Raw genomic sequence first — 20342 nt, 5'->3', positions numbered from 1 at the left:
CTCCCCCCCAACCCCCAGGAGCACTCTATAAGCTTCCTAAAGTCTATCCATGCCCTTTTTTGATGAAAAATGGGCCGTTTTTGCTTGTTTGTGGCCCCCCACCCCCAGGAGCACCCCCCAGGAGCACTCCCCTAAAGGCTATTCATTCCTTTGTGGGGGAAACGGGCCCGTTTTCACAAACAATGGGCCAGTTTTGGGAGGTTTGCAGAGTGCAAAGACTTTTTTTTAAAATTTTCCTCTTCAAAACCTTGCTGTGTCTTATACTCCGGTGTGTCTTATACTTTGAAAAATATGGTACGTGTTGCATCTTCAATCCATGATTCAAAGAACTACTGTTGTTTGGATGGTCATAAGCACAAAAATGTTCAAGTGCTTCAGGTACTTCACAGCCATCACCATTTGGCATTTTTTAAAATGGCATTTTTCTTCCTGCTTTTCCTCTTAAGAAGTAAGGCAGCAGATGCTGTTAAAAAACACTAGCCTCAGAGGAACAACTTTGTGGTATAAATTGGGCTGAGAGAAAGGGATGAGTTTCAAGATCAAGGGAAGGTTTGGAGCTAGGTCTCCCTAGCTTATCACTGGAACCATCATGAAAACTAGAGGATGGGCTGCAGTTATGCTCTTCTTATACACTGATGTCTCCACGGGTTTAAAAAAGAGTATCGCAGTGCATCATGAAATATAAAGTTATTTTTTAAAGACCTACTAGAAGCTTTTCTTCAGCTTGGTTGCTTCTCTGGCAGCATTAACCAGATTGGTGTGATCACTTGCAATTTGGCAGAATTTATCCCCTTAAAAGAGGCCCGGTGTGCTTGAATATTTACTGCTAAGATTTAAAACGATATTGACCATCCGCATATACTTTGTAGAACAAAACTGATTTTTGACTGGTAAGAACAGAAAGACAAAAATAATAATAATCCCAGCCTCCAATTTCCAGTTTATTAGCTGATATTACAATTGGTATTAATTTGTTGAAGGAAAAGCATTTTGTTTACAGTGTTATTTGTTGTAGAACAGAAAAAAAAGATATACTAGTGATCAGCTTATTTCAAAATCATAAAATTAGTATCACAGTATTAATAGGTTCAATTGAATATAGTTTTTATTTACAGTATTTATTTATTTTAAATATATTTATGGATTACATGTTGCACCTGATTAAATAATCTTTCCACTAAATCATTGATTAAAGCTGCAAAGGAAGAAAATGCAGAATAAAATGCAAAACATAAGAACATCTCAGTCAGAACACATTGGCAAAGAAACAATAGCAATAACTGGAATAAAAATAACTTGAAAAGTTACCTTAATTATTTGGATTTTTTTTTAAACACTGCAAATAACAGGTCCTGACCTGCCTTACTTCACCTTGCAACGCAGCAATACAGGCAAAGGTATGTTATTTTAATTTTTTTCCCTCCTTTAGAACAACATGAATGCCTGTCTATTCTGGGATATTTATGATCTAGAGTTTGTAATATTTTGTCTATACATATCTTACAGTAAGATCAATTATACATAATTAGCTTTATTTCTGGTATGAATACATGAGATTACACTTTGGGGATGTAATTCAGTGACCTCCCCTAGTCGGTTGCCATGCATGGGATGGGGTTCAGTTCCCATCACACCTGAGAGCAATTCAAATTGCTGTTTGGCTGCCAACAATGGGGCTTCTAGCCTAACATGTCTGCAGGGCACCAATTTAAGAAAGCTTGATTTGATCTGTCTAATGCACACTATTTAGAAGAAAATCCCTGAAGTAGAATGAGATTCATTACTAAGAAGCTGTAACTGGTGTGTTAAAGGCATCAGTGTAGAATGTCACTCTAATTTATATAACTTGATGAGAAAAAAATGATAAGAATGCGTGTGTGCGCGCACGCACACACATATTGCAAGGAGATCAAATTTCCAATAATAGCTGGCAAAAGGGTACAAACCTGGGACAAGAGATTGTGATGGTTTTTTTTTAAAATCCTTTCTGCATGTAGCAATTCTGACAAGCTGAGATTGTTGCCAGCTGAGCTCATATTTTTTTGAGCTGGTGCTACTTAGATCTTGAATGTTACGGCATTGTTGAGAAACACTCCAGTTGGTATGACAAGAAATATATTTGTGGGAAAGAATTTGGATTGTTCTGTCTGTTGATTTAAGTGTGTGTCTTTTGCTCTTCTTTTTCCTCCCCTGCTTGTAATTAATATTTGAAATCAGAGGCATTTTTTTTTCATCAATCATCTCCTACACGTGTTTGCTAGGAAGTAAGTCCAATGTCCAGATAGGGGGCACAATGGCTTAGCAGTCAAATATGCTGCGCTCGTCAGCTGGAAAGTTGACAGCCTGTGTTGGAGGCCTGACTACCATACAGCAGGGGGTAAGCTCCCCTTACTTGCCCCAACTCCTGATCACCTAACAATTCGAAAGCCTGCAAATGAAGTAGGTAGGTAGGTACACCGCTTTGGTGGGAAGGTGATTGGCATATAGTCATGCTGGCCACTTGACCATGGAAATGTCTTCAGGCAACCCTGATTCCCTCAGTTAAAGAAATGGAGATGAGCACACACACACCCCTAGGTGATTTGATTTTTAAAACCAGCTCTCTGTGTTGTTTTGATTCTTTGACTTATCAAATATATCTGTTTTAATCCTAGCTATTAAGACACTAGAAAATAATGCTAATTTGAGAAGTGCCTTGAGAGAAATTCAGATGCCCAGCAAAAGACTAAGAAATATTACTCTGCATGGACAAAGTAAGTTTGCAAACAAAATGTAGTTTTGTAACAAAATGAAACAAATCATTTTTTTAAAAACCCTGAATAAAACAGTGTATTTGCATAGCTTTTTGAAATCATAATTTTGAATGACGTGGATGTTTTGCAGCTCTTAATTATTATCAGCTGTGCCTTAGATTTCTCCTATGAGTCATAACAGGAAAGGAGCCATTAAGCTTTAAAATTTGTAATATGAGACTTTGTAGATAAAGACCAAGCAGCTTGCTCAGACAGGATTGGTGAAACCAGGGTTATCTTTTTCTTGATACCTCCATGAATTCCTGCTTTCCGGTGAAGGCTGCAAGCTATTTCAGGTGTGCTGATTCAGGATATATGATGTCTGCAGCGCAGTCTGAGTGCGATTCTGATTATTGTCATGCTGATACCTATTGGTTTCAGCTTGCACTTTGGACTGGGAAGGTCAGAACTGCCAGCAACAAACAAAAGTAATGATTACTCTGAAACATTTACCTTAATTCAGAAGGGCAGAAAGTGAGGCAGCTGAATGTTGTGCTTGTAAAGTTGCCTCATTCACCCATTTCCAAATCTTCCTTCCTTCCTTATTTTTTATTTATTTATTTGTCAACATGTGCAAGGTAACAGGTATTAGTATAGACATGGGCATTTTCACATGAGATCGGTACAAATAGATGGATATAAATAAGTATAGCATGGCCAGGAACACATAAAATGAGTACATATCAATGGGGACAGTAGGACAGGGAGGGTAGGCACATTAGTGCGCTTATGCACGCCCCCTTAGGGACCTATTAGGAAACATGTGAAGTCCATAGTGGACAGTTTAAGGTTAAATTCCTCCCTCTCTCCCTCCCTCTCTTTTATTATTTTTTTTACAAATAACTCAAGACGGTGAAGATATCCAAGACATTCTCCTGTTCCTATTTTCCCCACAATAAAAAGAATCCTGTTATTGTGAGATGAGTAAGGCTGAGAGAGAGTGACTGGCCCAGAGTCACCCAGCTGGTTTTCATGGCTAAGGTGGGACATTCTAGCCTTGTGCCTTAACTACTAAACCAATCCATCCTTCCTTCCTTCCTTCCTTCCTTCTTTCCTTCCTTCTTTCCTTCCTTCCTTCCTTCCTTCCTTCCTTCCTTCCTTCCTTCCTTCCTTCCTTCCTTCCTTCCTTCCTTTCCCAAAATATTGTTATTCCCTCCTTTTTGCATCTGCTTCCTTATTCATTTTCTTTTTGTATGCCTACAACAGCTTGGCTTCCTCTCCCCCCACTCCTCACCCTATCTATGTCTTTCTACTGGAATTTGTCCTTGTCATCTCAAACACCTTCTTTTTCCAGTCCCACCTGATTCTTCCCAGTCTATTCACTCTCTTAGAGTACCCATACTGCTTTCCCAAATCCATGCCTTCAACCATAGCATCTTGCCAGCCAGCCCATCTATTGGAAGGGTGCAACTTCTTTGCAGTGGTGTTGTTGTTTTTTCCTTTAGTAAAGATAATTCTGTTCTTAATTAATAGCTTCTGCTACTAATGAGAAAAAAGGTTGCACCTTTCTCCCCCACCACTCACTTTGGTATAATGAGAAAAACCAACTTCCTTTGTTCAAAAAAAAAAAAGGCAACATTTTTTTCACTGGGAGAAGGAGAGGCTATGAACCAAAATAATAGTGTCATAGCACCCTCTATTGATAAAGTATTTAAAAACCAGAAACACAAATATTCACTCCCCAAAATAAAATATAATTTAGCAATCATTCAAAATAGAAAATTAAAGAGAAAAATTAAAACATCAGTGAATAAAGTATGAAATAAACAGATTTGGTTCTGACCCTTTTCATGCTGTGTAAAGCACAGGGCAGCTTCAAGCTGATGGAAGACCTCAAGAATTCTTTCTTTCTTTCTGCTTCTTTCTTCTTCCTTCCTTTCTTTCTTCTTTCTTTTTTCCTCCCTCCTCCTCCTCCTTCCTTCCTTCCTCTTTCTTTCTTTCTTTCTTTCTTCTTTCTTTTTTCTTTCTTCCCCCTTCCTCCTCCTCCTTCTTCCTTCCTTCCTCTTTCTTTCTCTTTTTCTTTCTTTTTCTCTCTTTCTTCTTTCTTTTTTCCTCCTTCCTTCCTCTTTCTTCTTTCTTTCTTTTTTCTTTCCCCCCCTTCTTCTTCCTTCCTTCCCCTTCCTTCTTTCTTTCCTTCTTTCTTTCTTTCCACGATGCCTTCCAGGTGATAATACAACACCAATCTGATTGTAAGAGAAATTGGCAATTGGAGAAAACCTACTTGAAATTTTTCTCACCTATTTTGGGCTAATTTTGCAATGTTTTATATGAATGGAAATACAGGTAGTATCAACCATTCTTTTGAAGTTATAACAGCACTGAAAAAAGGGACTTATGACTGTTTTTCACGCTTATGACTATTGCAACATCCTCATAGTCATATGATCAAAATTTGGCAAACCAGCATGCATTTATGATGGTTGCAGTGTCCCCAGGATCATGTGATTGTCTTTTGTGACTTTCTGACAAGCAAAGTCATTGGGGAAGCCAGATTCATTTAACAGCCATCTTATTAACTTAACAATTGCAATGATTCACTTAACAACTGTGGCAAGAGTGGTCGTAATATGGAACAAAGCTAACTTAACAACTGTCTTGCTCCACCAGGTTCCACCAGGTTCGCCTGGTGGGCCAATTGCGCCCCCTACTGGACCGAGAAGCCTTACGCACAGTCACTCATGCGCTGGTGACGTCTCGCTTGGACTACTGTAACGCTCTCTACATGGGGCTTCCCTTGAAATGCACCTGGAGGCTACAGTTGGTCCAGAACGCAGCCGCGCGGGTAACTATGGGGAGTATTAGGTACTCCCATGTGACACCGTTCCTGCGCGAGCTGCACTGGCTTCCTGTGGTCTATCGGGTGCGTTTCAAGGTTTTGATAACGATCTTTAAAGCGCTCCATGGCTCAGGACCTAGTTACTTGCGGGATCGTATTCTGCCCCATACATCCCTGCGACCAATCCGCTTGCACAGAGAGGGTCTACTCCAGGTGCCATCCACCAGACAATGCCGGGGGGCGGCGCCTAGGAGTAGAGCCTTCTCTGTGGCGGGCCCAGCCCTGTGGAATGACCTCCCTCCGGATATTAGGAATACCTCTGACCTCCGCTCCTTCCGTGTAAAGCTCAAGACCCACCTATTCCAAGTAGCTGGCCTGGCTCAACTATGATCTAACTATATCGCTCCTGACGGGTTTTTATTTGGGTAATTTAATTGTATTTATTTATCTAGGGGTTTTTAAACATTGTGATTTTAATTGTTTTTATTCATCAGCCCACCTCCTCCTTGTACATGTCTTGGTATACGTCTTTGTTATATGTATGTCTTGTCTAGATATGTATTCTATGTGTTTTATTGTACGCCGCCCCGAGTCCTTCGGGAGAGGGTGCGGCTAAGAAATAAATATTTATTTATTATTATTATTAGCAGCAGAAATTTTGGGCTCAGTTGTGGTCATAAGTCAAGGGCTCCATGTATATAGTTTTCCACTTGCCTGATAGATACAAGTAAGTAGCACCTGGTGTAATTTTGCATTCTAGTCCCCTTATTCAGCTGCCACAACTGCTATGCTATTTGTGAACCTTGATTAATATGGAATAACTCTACTTTTCTGCAGCCAATTCTTTCAGGTGATTTCTATGATAAATGAGTATAACACTGAAAGTTATGGAGATCAAAGTATTTCCTTGCATGGAAATGTGTACAGATTTCAACCTTCATAATCGTTGTCCAGCAAAATTAATGAATGTGTTATCATAGAATCTGAGAGTTGGAAGAGTCCATGGATCCTTCTTGCACAATGCAGGATCCACTACAGTATCTCTGATAGATGACCATACAATTCCATTAGAAAACCCTCAAGCGAAGGAGAACTAACCATGTCTTGTGACACTCTACCATCTGACCGCTCCTACTGTCAGGAAAGCTTTCATGATGTCTAGTCTGATTCAGTTTTCTGTTGTTCTGTAACCCTTTGTTCTGATCCTGTCCTCTGGGACAAAAGAGAATAAGTTCATTCCCACTTCATATATTTGAATGGGTAATTATATTTCTCCACTGTCATCTTTTCTGTAAACATACCCAGATCCTTTCATTGTTCCAATATAACCAGTGGTGGTATTCAGCCAGTTCGGACCAGTTCAGGTGAACTGGTAGTGGTGACCTGTGGTTGGGCCAGCCGACCCACCCCGGCTCTATGCCGTCCTATTTAGCCACGTTTTCTAAGCCATGTGTGTGTGAGCAAAGCGCATGCCTGGAAGGCCGCTGCATGTGCAGAAGGCACATGCAAGCTCACATTTTTGGTGCGCAGTAAACCGGTGGTAAAATTATGTGATACCCACCTCTGAATATAACTTAGTTTCCAGATGCTTTCCCAATTTGATCGCTCTTCTCTAAACTTACTCTAATTTGTTACGATCCTTTTTGAAACTGTGGTTCTCTGAATTGGATACACTGTCATAAATATTGACCAAGGCAGAGTGGACTGGAAAAATTACTTTCTATGAACTCGACTCTATGCTCTTGTTAATGCACCCCAATAAAGCATTGACTTCTTCATATCTGCATCATACTGTTAGCTTTGGTCAACAAGGATACTCAGATCATTTTACAGTATGCCAAACCAGCTCCCACTTTATGCTTATGGTTTACATTTTTAAAATATCCAATTGAAGAACTTTACCTTTCTTTACGTTTTACTTCTTTTCCATTATATACATACATATCACTCTCAAATGTGGCTGGAATCTTTTGGACCTTCTTTTCCCCCCACTTAAATATTAAACTACTGTTCCCAGATTTTTACCATCTGCATATTATTTAAGTATCTTTAAGTGTCTTCTCAACTCACTAATTCACCCAAATGATAGATAAAAGTGTTGAATAACACAGAATCTTGTGGCACTCCATTTAGTACTTCCCCCTAAGCTGAAGTGGAGCCATTAATGAGCACTTTGAGTGCAGTCACTCAGCCAATTGTGAATTCCTCTACAGTAGTAACATGTAGCCCAGGAGAATATTATGAGCCATTCTGTCAGAAGATTTGCTGAGGTGCAGGTAAACCATATTTACTCATAAGTTTTTCAAAGAGGGAAATAAGGTTACTGTGATACTTGTTTTTCAATAAGCTCATGCTGGCATTTGTTAATTGTTGCAGGGATCAGACCAGTGGTGAAATTCATTTTTTAAAATGACCGGGCATGGCTTGGTGGGCGTGGCAGGGGAAGGATTCTGCAAAATCCCCATTCCCTCCCCACTCCTGGGGGAAAGATTCTGCAAAATCCCCATTCCCCCCTCACTCCTGGGGGAAGGATACTGCAAAATCCCCATTCCCTCCCGATCATCTGGGACTCGCGAGGCAGAGAATAGATGGGGGCAAGGGCAGCCAGAGGTGGTATTTGCTGGTTCTCTGAACTACTCAAAATTTCTGCTACCGGTTCTCCAGAACCTTCTGAATTTCACACCCGGATCACACACATGCTGCTTGATCATCTGTTCAAAGGGCTTGCCCAGTATAGACATCAACAGCTCTGTAGTTTCTTGAGTCCTCCTTCTTTTCCTTTTTGAAGGTGGAGATTACATTTGCAATCTCCTGGGATTTTGCCAATCCTCCAGAGGTTGGAAGAAATTACCAAGAATAATTTTGCAATAATCTCAGCTAATGCTCCTTCGGCACCTTGGGGTATAATCTATCTGGCCCTGGAAATATGAAATCATTTATATTAACTAAGTTATTAACTCTGCTATTTTGTCCTTGTCTATCCTAAGTCACAGTTCCCTCGGTGGTATAATAATAACCTGCTAAGGTTCCTCTTCTTTTTTGAGAAAAGAAAAAAGCAACAAAGAACTTTAAAAACTCTGCCTTCTCTACATAATCTATTACTAATTCATTTTTCATAACACTAGATCTACAATATCTTTGGCCTTCCTTCAGTGCCTAATGTAGCTTTTTGTTGTTTTGGGATCTCTCATTAGCCTCAGCACTTTCTAAGTTCAGCCTTATTAAATTTGCTTCAACAACCTCTGGAAAATGAAGACGTAATGCCTCTTCCCTAATTCTTCCTGGTTCTGAAGTGCAAATGCGAGGCTTATTATGGAGTTAGCAACCTTATTCCACCATGAAGATGCGGTCACACCTGTTCACTGGGGGAGTTGAAATTAATGTTTACAGTTGCTGGTTCTGATGTAAGACTATACGAGAGGTTAATTTGACTATTAAATATGCTTTGGAATGTTTTTAATGGTCATGTTTTCCCTGGATTTTTAGTTGATGTGATGTTCAAACATTCAAGATTTCATAAAGCCTTTCCTTTTATAGTAATTAACACCATAACCAGTTATTGTAGCAATCAATTTTATCTAGCAAAAGTCTGCAGGTGGAAGACTTTTCCTATTACTGTAGTGCAAGCTTTTGATCCTGTAGAACAGGAGTGTCAAACTCATGTCACTGTGGCATCACATGACGTATCGGGACTTTCCCTCCCTCCGCTTCACTAAAATGGTGGGCATGGCCAACTCATGATGCATCCGGCCCACGAGCCAGGAGTTTGACAGCTCTGCTGTAGAACTTTTCCAGTTCCTGTCCCTCACCCTGCCTTTCCTCGTTCAAGCTAACTGCATATGTTCTTTATAACTATTAACACATATTGTATGTTTTTGTTTGCTTTCCTATTTTTCTTCTCGTTTTCAGCATACTGGTATCAGATGATATTGCCTCCTAATTTTGATGAGTCAAAAAAGTATCCCCTGCTCATTGATGTGTAAGTCAAACCGCCCTTCCACCTTTATTTATTTATGATTAATTCATGTTGCCAGTGGTGTTTATATTTATGTATTGTCTGCCTGATGCCTCTTGGGTGCCGTGCAAAGATTTAAAAAACAAGACAGGTTTAGCAAAAGTGGTTTACTCAGGCCACTTTTTACTCTGAATGCTGCAGATTGTTCCCCTGGGAAGCAGCTTGGATGCAGACAGTTCAGGGAGATGCAAGCCATCGCTCAGTAGGCAGTTGGCCCATTTCTTCCACCCAGAAGGCAGGGGTGGGATTCAGCCGGTTGAGTCCGGTTTGGGCGAACTGGTAGCTCCGAAGATCAGCTGGGGAGTGAACCGGTTCGCTCTGACGATCAGGTGCACATGATCACAGTTGTTAAACCAGCAGGATCCCACCACTGCCAGAAGGCATTGTTGCTAATAAATTACTGTTAAAGGAGAGGAGGAACGTATTGTCATCTGGTTTCAAGTTCTCTCAGGGGGCTGTGATTCAGTCATCAGATAAATACAAGCAATATCTTTGCACTAGTAAGATTAGGGTTAAGAGCAGCCAGGACAACAACAAAAATATTTCTTAAGAAATTTCATTGACAAACGTTTAAGACTTTAACATGCTTCAAGACTTACTACCTTTACTAAAAGAGTTTGATTTGGCTGTTGCTCTGCAAATTATCATAGTGACAATTAATTTATGATATAGAAAAGCATAGTGGTTCTGAAATAGGGTTTTCAGATATAGCTGTGATGGCGAACCTATGGCACGCATGCCACAGGTGGCACGCGTAGCCATTTCTGAGGGCACACAAGGCATTGCCCTGTCACCTCCAGTGCGCATGTGCATGCTGGCCAGCTGATTTTCAGCTGTTTTTTTGCCCTCTGGAGGCTTCCCTGGAGCCTGGGGAGGGTGAAAAACGGGTTCACCGTGTCATCACGTGTCAAAAGTGGGGGGAACGTGGGGGGGGTCATGCACACATGCAGGTGCAGAGAATTATGAGTGTGAGTACGCAACACATGACCCCCCTGCGCTCCCTCCACTTTTTGCACACAATGGCAAAAAGGTTAGCCATTACAGAGATATAGGTTATAAAAAGCCAAACCATTGTTATAGGGCAGCAGAGTTTTCTGAGTTTCACTGGTGCCATCTAATGGTGATTCAGAAATTGCAGTGATTATTAAGAGTGCCCTGTTCTGAACACACAGTGGTGATGTTAAGAGCCAAACCTCACTCTTACACAGATATGCCTCAGAAACAAATGCATAAGGCTTAGTAATTGCATCATGCCACATATTTTGACAATCCCTCAAAAGTCTTTTCTTCATTGCCTTCAAGTATTCCCAGCTGTTCCATCCAATGAGATGCAGACAGTCCCCACTTAATGACCACAACTGAGTCTGGAATTTCCATCATCAGTTGTTGCAGTCATTAAGCAGGGCGCCATGTGATCTGTCTTGATTTTGACTGTTTTCATGACAATCAGAAAGTGAATCATCAGTAAGCGAATCATGTGATCATTAAGCAAATCCAATCTCCCAAATGGGCTTAAATCTTGACATGTGAGGCCGAGCCTATTTAAATAAATTGGTATACTCTAGGTCGGGACTACTGTACAGTTTGCAGTTAAATTAAAAACAATGGCCAAAGGGTAGCTACCATTAGAAAAATGTGGATTAGACAATTGTACTGTCCACATATATCTTTACTGAACCTGACCCTGCAAATATAATACAGAATTATAACAAAGAAGGCACATTTCCTGGATCCTGAACATATGCTGTTGATGCTATTCCTCCCTCACACTCCTCTGCACATATTAAAGGATTTGCATTAATTAGCTTCTTCCCGTAATCTGCAAATTATAGAAATTTGCTTTTTATAGTAAATAAAATGCAATTATTCTATATCTGGTGAAAATTGGTTGTGCAAGGGATGTAGCATACAGTCGTTACAACGTTTAGTTTATCTTTGTCCTATTAATTCATCTTTTAAACATAATATATAATAATCATTAGCATGATTAATCATTTCACTAATTAAAATGTCAGTGAGCCATAATCAAAGGCTTATTAAAATTCTGAACAGCAAAAGTGGATCCTGGTACACTGTTTAAATTGATTGAAGATTAGCATTTGGATTTTGGGGTAGTATGCAGGGGGATGTGAACATGACCGTGATTCGTAGATTATCTCTTTTCAATTATGTACATTCTTCAGGTGATATATAATTAGCCTTCAGATCTATTGCGAAGGGAAAAACAGACCTCTTCATTTTTGCACTTGATCACTTTATTAAAAAGTAGGGCAGTGCAAAACATTGAAAGAGGAGTCTGCAGTTTTTGTTAACAATAGTAAAGTAGACATCCTCAAAGCATTAAAGCAGCTGCATCTTTTCAGAAGTGCAGCTGCCTTGAAGGCTTACCACAATGTTTGTGCATGAACTGTATATGCAGGTACAGATTCTTTGTTGCATTTGTCCCAGAGTACACACAATATCAAGGACAGGCTTTGAAGCAATCATATAAGCCCTCCTGCAGGATGCAGCTACTTTAATACTTTGAAAAGGATCCCCATTCTGAACAAGCTTTTCAAATCTGAGTCACATACCTGTCATCTTGCACCTGATCAACATTTATGGCATCAACATAGGGACTTCCATTTGGGGAGATATAATTGGGCAACTACAGGATGTGGTGTTTCAGTGGCTAAGATGCTGAGCTTGTCAATCAGAAAAGTTGGCAGTTCGAATCCCTAGCACTGCGTAATGGAGTGAGCTCCCGTTACTTGTCCCAGCTTCTGCCAACCTACCAGTTCAAAAGCATATAAAAATGCAAGTAGAAAAATAGGAACCACCTTTGGTGGGAAGGTAACAGTGTTCTATGCGCCTTCAGCATTTAGTCATTCCAGCCACATGACCACGGAGACATCTTTGGACAGCGCTGGCTCTTCAGCTTTGAAACGGAGATGAGCACCGCCCCCTAGAGTCAGGAATGACTAACACATATGTGTGAGGGGAACCTTTACCTTTTAATTGGGCAACTCATTAACAGTGTTTGCTCTTCATATATTCCAGAAATGTTAATATCGTCAGATAAGACTATTCAATGAGGAACTGAGCAAGTGACTGTGTGGCCCATGGCTGTAATTGCTGCAGGAGCTCCAGTAGCTATAGGCAAGAGCAGTACTCTCATGCAGCAGTTCAAAAGCCACTAATTATGTTTGCTGGGCTTTGATGCAAGACCTGATTAGTATTTGAATGTTCTGGATAAAGCAGTAATCTGTTAGCAAATGTCACAATGTCAAACAATATTTGGAAAATGAATAATTGAGGATCAATAATGCCTTCCATTATGGAAAAAAGCAAAAAGGTGTGAGACATCAAGACATTCCTGCAATTAAGCAAGAACAAATGCTTACAGCTTAAACTCAGTTTTGCTAATTTTGAATTAAGGCCTGGGGTGAGGGTTGGAATGTAGATGCTATAGATTGAAACTATCTCTATGGGCAGTCATTTCAATAGGACTTGGTCATGAGCATTTAATGTTCTTTGAGATTTCTTCCAGGAGCTTCATGATTTTCCTCAACTTCACAACAAATTACGGTAGATTAGGCTGGTCCAAAGTTACTCATTGTGTTTCATGAGAGAATGGGGATTTCTGACTTCTTGTTGGACATGCTCTAAGCGCTACAGCAACCATAAAGGAATGAATTTTTTAAAAACCAGCTCATTATTTTACAAAACGAAGATGGAAACAATTTAATGGAGAGAGTTAAATGGAAGTTAAGATAAATTTCTACCATAGAATCCATATACTAATTATGCCAGAAAAAAGATCATATGATTCAGTCTCATTTCTTATCATTTTGTGCTTCAATTTTAAATTTTCTTTATTTAGAGTCTTCTTTTTAAATACCATTCTGATTAGAATGTATTTTAACCTAAATTGCTGTCTATATTGCTTTTTTTGAATTTCCAGCCATATTTGTGTATAGCAAAATCAGCATTCAATACAGCTAAAGCCAGACAAATAAAAAAAAATACAAAATCCAGCATGCCATAAGGATATGTTTCATGTGCCTGAATCTCAGTTCTATTGTTACGATGTTTGTGGCAAACTTAATTGAAGAGTAGGCTGCTGGGCATTTTCTGTTCTAACCAAAGTCCCTGTTTATATAAGAATTTGGAAAGGGCAGAACAAATAGAGCACAGCATGGATCAAGTCAACCAACATTCTTTCCATAGATATGCAGGGCCTTGTAGTCAGAAAGCAGATGCTGCCTTCCGGATCAACTGGTCTACATATCTGGCAAGCTCCGAAGGGATTATTGTGGCCAGCTTCGATGGTAGAGGAAGCGGTTTTCAAGGAGATAAAATTATGCATGCAATATACCGAAGACTGGGAACCTATGAAGTTGAAGATCAGATCTCAGCAGCCAAGTATGTTTGTGCCTTCATTGCCTTAGTTAGGATGCTTAACATCTTAACTAGATTTCTCTCAATGTTTCTCCTTCTTGCAGAATTTTGTAGGCTTGCTTTTTCTTCTTTTCTCGTTTTTCCTGTTTACTAAATTTTATCATGGGATGCAGTGGCTAAGACACTGAGTTGTCGATCAGAAAGGTCAGCAGTTCCCTAGCATCATGTAATGGAGTGAGTTCCCATTACTTGTCCTATCTTCTGCCAACCTAGCAGTTCAAAAGCATGCAAAAATGCAAGTAGAAAAATAGGGACCACCTTTGGTGGGAAGGTAAAAGCGTTCCGTGTTCCTTTGGCATTTAGTCATGCCGGCCACATGATCACAGCGATGTCTTCGGACAACGCTGGCTCTTTGGCTTTGAAACGGAGATGAGTGTAACCCCCTAGAGTCAGGAACGACTAGCACATATATGCTAGGGGAACCTTTACCTTATCATCTACTCATATAAATACAAGGGTGTCAAACTCATATCACGGCAGTGCTCCATGATGTATTGGGACTTTTTCCCCTTTGCTAAACTGGGCATGGGCATGGCCAGCATGTGACGCATTCAGCCTGTGGGCCAGGAGTTTGACAGACTTGTATTAATATAAAGCTTGGGTGTTTTTTTAAAAAAAAATCTAAACTTAACAGTACATTTTTTAACCTAATACACATTTTTAACCTAATACACAGTTATCATATAACATAGTTAATTACTGTTTTCGCATGAGGTAAACATGTTTGTGTGGGCCTTTCCTTAATGTTCCCTAATTTTTTGATTGATGAATTGGACGGTAACTTTCAGAGAAATGAATTTTGATGGGTAGTTTGAAAATGAAAATTTGATTGACACAAATACACCAATTTATCTTCTATTTCTAACCCCAGTAGTCTTCTTTCTACTTCCTTTGTTCCTTATTGGTAATCCAATTATTATTATTATTTTTAAAAAAGTAGAATAGGAAATAACACGTTTGGGAATAAGTATTGAATATTAATATTTATGTATTACATTTTAATATGCCTGTTCTCCAGGGAGCAAGGCTGGTGGGGAAAAGGAAGTTGTTGCAAAGAAGAATAAGATAAGATTTTTCTGAATATGTGCACTTTTCTGTTATTAATTAGGCTGTTTTCCGAAATGAGCTTTGTTGATAAGAACAGAATGGCTATTTGGGGCTGGGTATGTATTAAAGTATTAACTGTTTTGCTCAGATTTTCTTGCTGCTAGTAAGAAAAGGTGTTTCACTTGAATACACATTGTGATAAATTGCTGTTTGCAGAGACGCAGGAGATATTCTTTACTCCTCTATATTCTAGTTGACCCTTTTTCTAAGTCAATGTTTCTCAACCTTGGCGACTTTAAGTCCTGTGGACTTCAACTCCCAGAATTCCCCAGCCAGCTGTCGCCAAGGTTGAGAAACACTGTTCTAAGTAGAGAAATGTTTCCATTCAAAACCTGAATTATTGCTTCCATCTATCTCTCCCCACATTTTTATGCCATCTGATGGACTATTCAGACACATAGAAACTGGAACAGCTGGATCAAGGCAATGACCCTGGGTCATTGCCTTGATCCAGCAAGACTCATTTTCTACATTCTCACATCTTCTAGTGGCCACAATAACTATGTGGCTGGGTTCGTACCTTGCATTAAGCCATGAGTTGCTTATTCAGAGTTTATTGAGTAAACCATAGTTAGATAGGTTCATACACTACATTAAGCCATAAACATAGTGTGAAAACTTTAATTGCTTGTTCACACAACATGATAAGCAAAAATCAAGCAAGCTGCATTGTATTTTACACTGAATCTATCTGTGAATCTAATCTGTCACACTGTCCTCTTCTAGTGTAGGTTGGCATCTATATAAGGTTGCAGGGAATTTGATTGCATTTTAAAATGATTGGGCCAACTTTCCACTTAAAAGTCTATTCTAATTATATTTTTGTGATATCAAGGGAATATTTTATGATACAAGGGGATGCCTCCTTGCACAAATACTCAGGCTCATCTGTGGAGTGGAAGAGCTATGTTAGTCTAGGCTAGCTTAAAAAGGAGTTGAAAGGACCTTTTCCAACTATAGTCTGGCTATAGATCAGTGATGGCGATGCTATGGCACGCGTGCCACATGTGGCACGTGGAGCAATTTGTCAGGGCACGCGAGGCGCAATAGAGTACTTCAGTCTCCTAGTTAATTACAGACCTTAAAATGATCATCTTAAGTGAAAGATTGCTGAACTCACATACATCAAATGGTTTTAGACTATCTCAAAAAAATCTCAGCAAACACAATGTTTTGTATTAACACATTAAAATTGATAATCGACAGAATTATTACTTGTAATCTGTCATATGTAATCTGTATCTGCAATAACCAATCTAAATTCCCCTCTCCCAGCATCATCACAATTTTAACTCCTACATCAGTTAGTTAGTTAGTTAAATAATTAATTAAAAACATTTATTCAGCCACCCCTCATATAACCAACTCTGGGCAGCTAACTCAACCGAAGTTTTAGTTACGAAGAAGTGAATTGTAGCTGACGAAATGTTTTCCTTTTAGTAAAAGTTGTTAATTAGAACAGAAATGACCAGACGCCTTCAGATTCAGGTTGCCCTGAGTCGCATGACAAGTTGACAGCTATATAAAATGAAGGAGAGCATGAGGCATTCTCCCTAGCCCAACCTAGAGATGCCTCTTTTTGAAACTAAGACTAAGATACCATACAGGTTTTACAAAGGGCTTCATCCCCCGCAAAAGTGGTGTTAGAACAAGCCTTGCCTCATTACTCAGCAAACTGAGATACAAGCAAAGCTATTCTTTAACACACACGCACATACCTGCATGAGCGCGCGTGCGCGCACACACACACAAACACACACTTTGTGAGAAGAACACTGTATCCCTCTTGATCTGTTTGAAATAATAATGTTTTTTTTTTCTCTCAGTCTTATGGAGGTTATGTAACTTCTATGGTCCTAGGAGCCGGAAGTGGTGTGTTCAAGTGTGGAATAGCTGTGGCACCTGTCTCACGCTGGCAATATTATGGTGTGTGTTTATTTATTCACAATAAAGTAGGAAGATCCTTTGTTAAAGTACCACAGAAGTCATAGTGGGAAATGGTATCGGGTATGAATAGTTGGATACATAATTCTCCCACATGAAACTCCCATTTGGTCTGCCTTCCCGAACTCATGTGAGGTATTATACTAATCTGCCCCTAGATTAATATATATTTTTCCCCTACTGGAAACTTGGATTTGAAAGGAAGATAATCTGCTTAACCTTTAAATGGCACAAAATTACTTAATATTTGAAAATTTTACTCTAATGCAAATGTCTGCATTTGCATTCCTCAAAAGTGCCATGTGTTCCAAATTCTGGAGGGATCATTTCTGAATGCCATAGAATTCGTTGGCACCGCTACCAAGTTCCTTTATTACAATGAGCTTTGGAAAGAAGGGTCACAATTTTAATCATTTATTAGAATATTTACTAATTGAATGATACTGCTGGTTGCCTCTTATGTATACTAAAGTATTATCAAACACTCATTATTAGTTTGCTCGGTGTTCTAGAAACTCCCAAAAGGGAATTTGGAACATTAAAGCTGTATATTTCTGCCTCATATTTTGATTCTAATTATCAGTTGATTGGGTAAGCTTTGTAAAGGCTTCTTGAGTTTCTGCTTTTTATTGGGGCTATGAGAAAACATGATTTGTTTGCTGGAAGTCAGAAAGGATGGCATTTGTGTAATTAAGCCCCTCTTTTCATGTTTTCCTTTTGAATATCAGTGCTAACTTCTTCTGTCCTACCTTCAATGGTTAAATTTTCCCATTCAGTTTTTAAAAAATAATGATGTATTAGAATATGCATAATTATTCATAGATTGCTCTCATTGCAAATGAGTATGCTATCGCCAGAAGAATCATAGTTTTGTTCTATATTTTGAAATGTTACAGAAATCTGTTTGTCAAGAGGCTCTATGACATGCCTATATAGGCAGCAATCTCTTTTAAATGATTTCCAGTATGCCAACTGCAGAGTATTGGGAGTATTTATTTTTAAGTCATCTCTATCACTCCTTTCATCAAGAAGCTCAAGGCAGCAAATATAGTCCCTCTTTCACTTTTCCTTTTCTGGAAGCCTGCAAAGTGGCGAGATATTTGAAATAGTGTCATGCTACCAGATGCTTCCTAATTTATCAGGACTTTATCCAACTCCTTTTCTGGAGATGCATTTCTTGCTCTGGAGAAAGGAAAATCTCCTTCCTATTAGTTGGTGGACTTGCTTCTATTGATGGAAGCACAAACTTGGATCCCAGTGAGTAGTACAGACTCTACCGATGTCCTATATGGCTGACTCAGAATTTAAACCTGGGTCTAGTCACACACAAGTCTTACCTGGGATTGTGAGGTATACGTTCCTTGGGGAGGTGCATATAGAGTTCAGGAGAGGTGTGAAAACCCCTTTGGTTAATAAATCCACATTTCTCAAAGTTTCATTGTATTGCTTTCAGTTGTTTTTATTTTGGTGTTTGAATTTTTAGGGGGGATGTGTACATTAAGGTTACAGGAAAGGGAGATATGACAAAAAGTTTGGGAATCCCTTGTCTAAACCTTAACTACCACTTTAAACTAGAATTGGGTAAGGTACAGCTATTGTCAATTACATAGGGACTGGCTAAGGTTTTGGGGAGATTGAGAAATTATCTAGTTTTTTATAGTTATGAGAGGTACTTGAGGGAACACCCAAAAATGTCACACACCCACTGCCAGAATCTCTTTGTTTGGGGTTTTTAAAAAAATGCTTAAAATTAAATAAACAAACAATATGCTGAAGTGGAGGGGGGGGGGGTTATCAAGAAATAGTCAATGGTTTATTTTGATGGTTTGGTGACCCTAAAAGAAATAGCCCTGTTTTGATAGCATCCTTAGTTTATTGCAATTCAGCCAGAGAAAACAGACTTAGTAAAACTTCCATTTTCTTTCCAGTTGATGAGAGAATAATATTACTTTGGCATAAGGTTGCTGAGAATAATTAATAATGCTGTTGCTATGGACAACTGCATACTGAATATTTAAAAATGTGATTATCTCCAATGCCTATTATTAAGGAAACAGTAAATTTTGGGGAAACTTAGCACAATAAAACATTTACTATATTGGTAAATACATGCCAATGAACACCAGAGTTAAATAAGCAAGCATACCCTTTAGATATTGTGTAATACCGCCTTTATGTGTTCCTCTCCATCCTAGATTCTATATATACTGAACGCTATATGGGTTTGCCTGAAAAAAATGATAACCTGGATTTCTATGAGGTAAGAAAATGTCTTTCACTTTTTACTGTACAAAAATAAAACAGTGCAAGATGAATCTCACTCAACGTGACTTCCACTCACGTACTCCTTTCTTCTCTGCACTTCTACCATAAACTTTGGATCACACTCACACACACCAAGTCCTACAGAACATGTGGGGAACATGAGAAGCAAGCTGTGATAGCAGTCCTCCCCCCACTTCCTATCCTTCCTATAGAGAAGTGGTTATATGATAATTTGTTTAGGACATCAGAAGCAATAGTTGTTCTAGGTGGAGAATATTCTAACAGTTTCTGTTGAGGGTTGCTAATATATTCCAGATGTTTCCTAAATTATTTACAGTGTTTTGCTATATCGTAGAGGTTAGGTGACTGCATTTGTTTGGAATATGGATTCCATCTGTTCTCTATTAGAATATAAATATTTATAAATAACTTTTGCAAAACTGTTATTTTTTTATTAGGGAAATTAATTTGGTATGCTATTTGATATATCCTTGTGTTGAGATTTGGGTTTGGTAGACACTCTGTCTACCCTCTCTGGGTTGCAATATTCTAGGAAACCATTAGCTGACAGCAAATAATACTTTGCAGCTTTTAGTATAATCTGAATACTATTTGCAGCCCAGAGATTATAATCCTATTTACCATTGCATCACTTGGCACATTTATCAAGAAAATGTGTTTGCATGTATCTGACCAGACACTTATGAAAGCATATTTTCCTTCCTGCTCTCTTAATCTGTGGCATTCCTTCACTAAAACCGATTTAGGCATTTAATTTGTTCTTTGACTTTTGGAGTTTGCACTGCAATTGAAACTATGGTATAGTCTCCAGGAGCAGTGGGGAATTAGCCTGAGATATATCTCTGCTAACCTTGCTCTTAAACAAGCACATCTTCTATTATATCTGCTATTGCAGCATTTTTACATGCCAGTGCATATCTGTAAATTTTGTGCTTGAGTAAGTTGTGTACATGTTTCTTTTTATTCAATATCATGTTTATGA

The 20342-nt window shown here is 39.0% G+C and overlaps 1 protein-coding gene across 1 annotated transcript in view; it reads left to right on the top strand.

Moving 5' to 3' along the window:
* DPP4 (dipeptidyl peptidase 4) overlaps nucleotides 1–20342 on the top strand; it is a 69020-nt gene that overhangs the window by 36119 nt on the left and 12559 nt on the right. Inside the window, exons 17-23 of the mRNA XM_081936333.1 lie at nucleotides 1350–1397; nucleotides 2655–2753; nucleotides 9478–9547; nucleotides 13793–13987; nucleotides 15132–15186; nucleotides 16957–17056; nucleotides 19270–19334. Of these exons, the coding sequence (XP_081792459.1) occupies nucleotides 1350–1397; nucleotides 2655–2753; nucleotides 9478–9547; nucleotides 13793–13987; nucleotides 15132–15186; nucleotides 16957–17056; nucleotides 19270–19334 (632 nt within the window). The remainder of the gene's footprint in view (nucleotides 1–1349; nucleotides 1398–2654; nucleotides 2754–9477; nucleotides 9548–13792; nucleotides 13988–15131; nucleotides 15187–16956; nucleotides 17057–19269; nucleotides 19335–20342) is intronic.

The sequence above is a fragment of the Natrix helvetica genome, assembly GCF_964273705.1.
Source record: "Natrix helvetica genome assembly, chromosome: 1".
NCBI lineage: Eukaryota > Metazoa > Chordata > Lepidosauria > Squamata > Natricidae > Natrix > Natrix helvetica.
The sequence above is the reverse complement of the archived record's forward strand: the minus strand, read 5'-3'. Positions and strand labels throughout refer to the sequence as shown.